The 8,153-nt window shown below is 36.5% G+C and overlaps 1 protein-coding gene across 2 annotated transcripts in view; it reads right to left on the bottom strand.

Moving 5' to 3' along the window:
- The window catches only part of LOC132114882 (metabotropic glutamate receptor 6-like), a 51,683-nt gene extending 45,240 nt beyond the window's left edge, over window positions 1–6,443 (bottom strand). Inside the window, exon 1 of one of the 2 annotated variants that reach the window (XM_059523258.1) lies at window positions 5,843–6,443. In XM_059523258.1, the coding sequence (XP_059379241.1) occupies window positions 5,843–6,397 (555 nt within the window). In that variant the 5' untranslated portion in view covers window positions 6,398–6,443. Of the gene's footprint in view, window positions 1–926; window positions 1,135–5,842 lie in introns of those variants that run through there. The other variant, XM_059523259.1, reaches the window with a different exon arrangement.
- Between the last annotated feature and the right edge of the window lie 1,710 nt (window positions 6,444–8,153).

Raw genomic sequence — 8,153 nt, forward strand, 5'->3', positions numbered from 1 at the left:
TCCCCTAAAATGTGTAAATATGCATTTGACAAGGGCAGAACTCAACTGAGGGGCTTAGCAATGTCCCTGTTAATAAGATTACCACATTTCCATAACGACTGTGAACTGGAAATGCTGGATTACCAATAAATACAAAGCTGTAATGTTTCATTGATCAATCACAAAGAAACATGTGAGGCTTCAGCATTCATGCAATCATTTTAATCTGACATTGCAAATGCTTACTCAACTTCATCCTCTCCTAAAATTCTTTTGGTGAAATAAAAATAGACAAAACAGGTCCATTTTTAAGCACCTCAAGTGTATAGAACTGTAACGTGAATGTAGAGAGCAGCTCAGATCATTCACAGAAATGGTTTAAATCGAATCTGTGATTGCAAACTAAGCAGAAGTGCTCTCCACTGCTTCATAGAAGAATCAAATTAGATATTAACATGATCTTCGATTTTCTTTCCCGCGAGTCTCTCTTGAACACTGTTTTGTCAAAGCAATTCTATGAAGATCAATCAGCGATCATCGCAGCCTTTGTTCGCAAAATGAAGTAAGGGCTCTTTACAGCTCAATAATGCACCACAGATGGGCTAAGGGAGCTCAAATTGTATTATGACATACAATCAGCTTCTCTTGGAGTTTTAACCAGTGTTCACTGAAGCGTAGACGACATATAGAAGCGAAGCCCTCTGACTCTGTTGTCTTGTTCCATTAGAGAACAGCTAAAAAAAAGCTTTATTAGTCTGTCACTCAGTCGACTCTCATTAAATCAATTTCTCTTTTCACCTTACAAAAGAGAAAAAAATCCTCTGTACATGCTCTCAGAACAATATGTTTGAAACATATTTTAAACATAAGAACCATGTAGGACGGGATCTGAGTTCTGTTGAACCCGAGGATATAGGGAACAAGATAGCCTTCACAAAAACCCTTACACTAGGGGAGCAAATCACACCATTCGTCACAGAGATTCCCTCGTTCCCAGGCAGGGTGTTCATGCCATGTGTTCTCAGACAAGCCTTATATTGTAATATATGAGCCACCAAGTATGATCCTCTTAGGACAAAGTGTTTCAGAAAGAATAAAGAATAGTTGTTCACACTTGTTTAAACCTCCCCCAGCTTTTGTTTGCTTAAAGGAAAAATGTGCATGGGTTTTGTGCTGTGGGTAGAAGTCTGATCATAAATGCTTGTGGTTGTCAAAAAAACTGCTGATTACACAAATGTGCTCTCCTATCTTCGTCCAAATTGAGCTTGATCCAACAATGATGTACTCGCCAGTTTTTCAGATAAGCAAACTGGACATTAAATTGGACACAAGTTCACCCGTGCATAGGCAAGATTTACTTACTGGAAATGTTTAACATTTCTTATTAGGCTGAGATGATAAGAGATCATCGGGGGATACAGTTTAGACAAGCGGTCAAAGGTTTGGAATATTAAGATTCTTACAGTTTTTGAAAGACGCACCAAAGCTGTATTTATTTGGTCAGAAATACAGTAAAAACAATAATATTGTAAAATATATTATTACAATTTTAAAAATCGATTTAAAGTGAGACACTGCAGGCAAAAACACTGTTTTTTCAAGCACCTGTCAATTTTGAGATTTTGGGCTTTTTGGTTTTTCATAAAGTGCTTTTTCAAACTAGTGGAAGGAAAACATCCAAAAGACACTGTTAAGTGTTTCTTTTATAGCACTTTTTTCTGTTTGTGTCAATAGATTTCAATTACAATACATATTTTTAAAGCCCATTTTCTCAAAATGAGTTTTTTCTTCAACACTGAGCCATAATTCTCCACTTCAGTAGCACTTACACACACCAAACTTGACATTTTTATTCCTGTCTATATTCTGAAGGTTTTTACAGAGGGATTTGTTCATATATATTTTCCTTGATTATATACAACATTTTATTCCCCCCAAAATTGTGAAAATATATTGTTTTCTGGCTGTTCAAAGTATTTTCTGAATTATGGAGTGACAAAAAAAGATAACCAGAATTCCCTCTGTAAAAACATTTGACTCTAATATGTCAAAAAAATTAAACAAAAAATTTGAAACTGACTTCATCTAGTGTTCAGATTTTTGTACTAGACATTTATGCAAATTAGCACATATTTCATTAAATTATATAGATTAAATCGAACACCTGAGACTAAAAATAATTTTATACAAATTAGAAATAAAAGTACTCTTGAGCTGCGTAAAGCTAAGGCGGTCTATTTTAAACAGCAAATTACTCAGTCTGCTAATAACCCAAAGACATTATGGCAGACTCTTAAGGCCATTACTGGTGAAAAAGAATCTGAAAAGAAAAATAATGCTAACACTCAAATTTCTCTACGGGGTACTCTGATCTCTGACTCAGAAAAAATTGCATGTGCTTTTAATGATTATTTTGTATCATCAGTTAGAGAATTAGCTATGGATTTTGCTACTCCCTCTTTGCCTTCACCAATTCTTTACTCAACATCTGACCAGTTCTCTTTTTCTGAGATAACACAGAATGAGGTGATACAATTACTACATATGTTAAAAAATTCTCATGCCCATGATATACACGGTTTAAACACCATATTTTTAAAGACTCATGCTAATAGCCTGATACCTCTGTTTTTACATTTAACCAATCTTTGTATCAGGCTTTCCATTTTTCCTACTGAGTGGAAAGCAGCACAAGTTATTCCAATTTTTAAATCTGATGATCGCACTCTTGTCTCAAACTACAGACCAATTGCAATACTACCAGCAATGTCTAAATTGCTGGAAAAAGTCCTGCATAACCATTTAAGTGCATACCTTGAATCCAATAATTTGCTCAGTGACTGTCATCACGTTTTTCGTGCTAAGAGGTCAACTATGTCAGCACTACTTCTCTTCACTGAACAATTACGGGACTCTCTTAATAAAGGTCACATCACGGGAGCTATTTTTATTGACTTTCGCAAAGCATTTGAAACAGTGAACCATCAGATATTGCTGAACAAACTCCACTTGTTTGAACCGTCTCCATCAGTGATTGAAATGCTTTCCTCATATCTGACAAACAGATCACAGACAGTCAATTTTAACCATGCCCTATCGCAGCCATTAGGCTGTAATATGGGCGTGCCTCAAGGCAGCATTCTTGGACCCCTACTTTTTCTTTTATATATCAATGATTTCTCACGAGTCTGCAGACATTCAAAATGCTTATTGTATGCGGATGATACTGTTATTTTTCTTTCTGATTCAAATCCTACTGTCATAAACTCCAAATTATCATCTGACCTTCATCTCTTACATGACGGGTTGAAAAAGAACCATCTGACCATTAATGTAAAAAAAACTGAATGCATGTATTTTCACTCACCCAGAAAATGTTTTTCTTTTAATGATTGTATCAAATTTGCAAACCAAAATCTTGTTATCACAACGACCTACAACTATCTTGGTGTTCTACTGGACTCGCATCTCACATACCAAGAGCATATTTCCAAATTAACAAAAAAGCTGAATCAGAAACTCTATGTTTATAATAAGATAAGGTCGTATCTCTCTTCCTCAATCTCTGAAACTTACCTACATGCCATTGTGTTCTCAACAATGTCTTATTGTTTGCCAATATGGTCTCTCACTACAAAAGAAATCACCGAACCGATAGCACGACTATACTACAGAGCACTCAAGATTCATAGTAACCTCCCAAGGTGGACTCATCATTGCAATGCCCTAACACATACAAAAGCTTTGACTTTCCAGAACTATGTAAACTGTCATGCCATTACATTTTACTCTCAGATTCTAAACAGCACTTCACCAGCACTCACAGAGCTTCTTCCGACACACAAGATGAGACCACAACGTCTCACTAGGTCAGTTTCTCAGGAACTTATCCCAGTTCCGTCTTACAAAAATCATTTTGGTAAGAGATCCTTTTTCTATACTTACACCAAAATTTGGAATGACATTCCCTATCACATTCGAACATTATCTTTTATCATACTTTTTAAAAAAACATATAAACTATTTCTTCGGGATAGTCATACTTGCACACACTAATTTGTTTATAGATTTGTCTTCATGTATTTTATTGTTATATTGGTCGGTACTCTGTTCAGTCTATGTCTAAGTCTTGTAAAAATGTACTGAGCTTGTTCGTTGTTTTATGTTGCTGCAGAACAGGAACCTGCTGTAAACCAGTTGCTTAAACTGAGCCAGGCCCGTTTGATGGTGACTTAACTGTTACTTTTAACCTTTCCTGTATAATAAATGAAATGAAATGAAATGAAATAATGCCTCATTTGCATATTTAAACATAACATTTTTGAAAACTTGTAATACAAAAAATGTTTGCAATAATCAATGTAATCAATCAACTGGGTAAGTAAGGTGATAACCATTAGATATTTTTTTGCCCTATTCACCTGCAGTGTCTCGCCTTAATATATATTAGGATATAATTTATTCCTGTGATGGGAAATAAATAATAAAATAAATAAGAAGAAGAAATGTTTCTTGATATTAGATTTAGCATATTAGCATATTAGATTGATTTCTGAAGGCTCATATTACACTGAAGACTGGCTTTATGATGCTGAAAATTCAGCTTGCATCACAGAAATAAATTATATTTTAAAATATGTTCAAATGGAAAACAGTTCATCAACATTGTAAAAATATTTCACAAAATTAAAAGTGTAATAAAAAAGTGTATTTTTGATCAAACTAATGCAGCCTTGGTGAGCATAAGAGACTTCTTTCAAAAAACATTAGAAAGCTTAATTATTCCAAACCTTTGACCGCCTCGGTAAGGACAACATTTTTAACATAACAAGCAGGTGCCACAATAAAGTCAGAGTAAAGTTAGTTCAAAGATACAAAATAAAACAGCACAGTGTTTGCATGTTTGGATGATGATCACTAATTGTGATCACTGCTCAAAGTGAATATGATATGCAATGATCATTTCCACCATGGCAAGCAATGAGTGAGGTTGGCATTTCGAGATGCAGATGAAACACGTGGAGCTTTGTAACACCTGGCCAGTGTTCATGTGATCCAGTTCCACAAGCACAGAATGCAGTATGAATGAACGAACAACATTTGAGCATTGAAAGTTTGGTAAAAACAACTGCAGAGAATGAGAATCCACAGCTGTAGGGAATAAAAATCAGCCTAAATGCTTGCTGGATTTAGGACAAAGCAGGACTAATATTCAAAAGCCTATGGGATACCAGAGAGCTAAATGATTAGCTGCTCTCTCTAATCCTCGTTGTCATTTAACACGAGGTCCTGGTCCATAGGCATCGAGATCCTGTCCATTTTAAAGCAGATTTTCTGGTATGGCGGGGCAAATACAGGGCTAAGGGTAAGAATAAAAACTATAGGTTCAGTGTGAAAATCACACAATCAGACATAGTCCTAAAACTACCCCTACAATCAAAGTGAAATGACAGGTTGATTTAACTTCAAATTAAAATGGCTGATTTGCTGTTGTTACTGCAACTCAAGTTTCAATGTAAGGTAAGTACCATAAAAAGACATTCAAAGAAATTCATATAACTATTTTTGTGAATGACAGAATCGTAGATAGATAGAACGATAGATGGTAGAACAAATGCCTGACGAATTAACGATAGATAGATAGATAGATAGATAGATAGATAGATAGATAGATAGATAGATAGATAGATAGATAGATAGATAGATAGATAGATAGATAGATAGATAGATAGATAGATAGATAGATAGATAGATAGATAGATAGATAGATAGATAGATAGATAGTTGGAGCCAATTCTTTAATTCAGAATTTTGTACAACCCTGGTACTCACTCACTCATAAATGTTTGAAATGAGCTCTCACCTCAAACAATCGCAGGACATTGGCCACCATGATGGACACTGAGCTCCCTGACGCCCCTATCACACCCACCACACGCTCAGGCTTGCGTATGATCAGTTGTTCGCCGTTGGAGCAGCGTATATCAGATGTGTCCTTCTGAATGAGGGCCTGGACAAATGTGAGAGACTGCTCTAGAGCGTAAGTGTCCCTGGAACAAGTATCGAGGATCCGGGCCCCTAGCGTAATGTTGGGCAGCAGTTCTGGGTCACTGTTGATCTGGTCCAGTGCGTACAGCATGGCCTCCATCCGGTGGATTCCTTTCTCCTTTTTTATTTCTCCACACGGGACCCCTGCGGGACCCCTGGAATGGACTGGGAAAAGGCCCCCCAAAGTGATGTCCCCCAGGAGTTTGATGGAATGTGGGTGTGAGTGCTGGTGAATTGATGAACATGGGTTTAGCCACACCCATAAAATCAACAAGAGGCGTGGCCATGTAGTAGAGTAACAGTTGCTCCATCTTAAAACCCGGAACATCCCGACCTGATGGTCCAGTGAGAACAGAGGAAGATATGTCATAATGACCAGGAATCAAACACGTAGGTGTTCATCCACTATCTGAGGAACCTGTAAGAGATAAGCAAAAGTATGTACATGAAGAAGAATAGAGGTGCAATTATTATCAATTATAATTACACTTTAATTATATATATGAAAGTGAATGTAAAAGTGACGTGACATTCAGCCAAGTATGGTGACCCATACTCAGAATTTGTGCTCTGCATTTAACCCATCCGAAGTGCACACACACAGAGCAGTGAACACACACACACACTGTGAACACACACCCGGAGCAGTGGGCAGCCATTTATGCTGCGGCGCCCGGGGAGCAGTTGGGGGTTCGATGCCTTGCTCAAGGGCACCTAAGTCGTGGTATTGAAGGTGGAGAGAGAACTGTACATGCACTACCCCCACCCATGAACATAGGTTTATATATATATATATAATTAACACTTTAATTTTTATATATATATATATATATAATTCAAGAATAATACTTTTATTTAACAGTAAAACTGCAAAATTACCAAACAAATATTTAGTATTAGTTTCTGAATATCTAGTCTTAATATTTAGTCTCGATTAATTTATAGCAATTTCTATATTGCTCGGTCTTTCAAATTATTTAGCCTTAATCCTCTATATTATGCAAGTCTTGTATGTCCTTTTGACTTGGGCCAATGAATAACCACCTAGCAACCACATAGCAACACATTAAAAAATACCAAGAATACCTTAGCAACCACACAGAATCACTTCATGTCAGAAGCTTGAAAGTTTTTGTCACTTTTGCAAACCTTTGAATTTTAACCCTACATTCGTGCAAATTGTAATACACATTTTCTGCTGAATTCAGTGGATTCACACATTCCCATGACAATGATTCTACAATAGTGTTTTATGGAAGAAGTGTTGGAACACTAAAAAACACTTTAAAAAAAAAAAAGAATAATTTGAATTTCCTATTTCCTGTTCATGAACAGTGGATTATGGAATGATATTGCGGACTTTATTCAAAAGGAATTGCAAATTGTATTTGCAATTGCGTTTTCAATTTGTGGATGCATAAAATGTGACATAATCCAAACGCAAATGCAAATCGCGCATTACCGTTTTCATTTTCGATTAAGTGAACGCACAGTGTCTGCCAAATTTAAAATGGAAATGCAAAGTCCGTTTGCAATTGTGTTTCCCATATCTTACGAGCTATGAGCCTGTCATATTTAAATAGCAATATTAATTACCACATTTGCCTTTTCACTCTCTCTGCACTGTGCATGTAAACTGCCAAAACTCAAATGGAATCGCAATACCTTTTGCATTTGAATTTCCAACGTCTACACGGAAACCTGTCAATCAAGTGACAGGGGTGGGGCCATTTTATTGGGCGTGTTTGCATTGGGAGGTGATATCGTACTAAAATGTACCATGTTTTTACTAGGGTAAATATGAGTTAACGATAGTGTTTATAATTAAGCCACAGTAGCAACAAATGTACAGTTGTCTGAGACGTTATGAAATGTTCTTTAACATCATGAACCATAAAATGTAGTCAGTGTTCTGCTATTGTTTATTTTCATAATAGGTAAACACAGGCCACAAGTTAACACGGTCACATTTCCTTGATTTAGCAGCTGCACGATGTAAAGAGTCCTGTCTTGAATCCAGAGATCTGGCGCTGATTCAGTGTAGCTTGGTAGCTCAGTGGTTAGTGACTGTCATCTCTCATGGCATACCGTCTTTTAGCGCGTGTTCAAAACCCGGGCCAACACAG

This window comes from Carassius carassius, chromosome 34, assembly GCF_963082965.1.
Source record: "Carassius carassius chromosome 34, fCarCar2.1, whole genome shotgun sequence".
Lineage (NCBI taxonomy): Eukaryota > Metazoa > Chordata > Actinopteri > Cypriniformes > Cyprinidae > Carassius > Carassius carassius.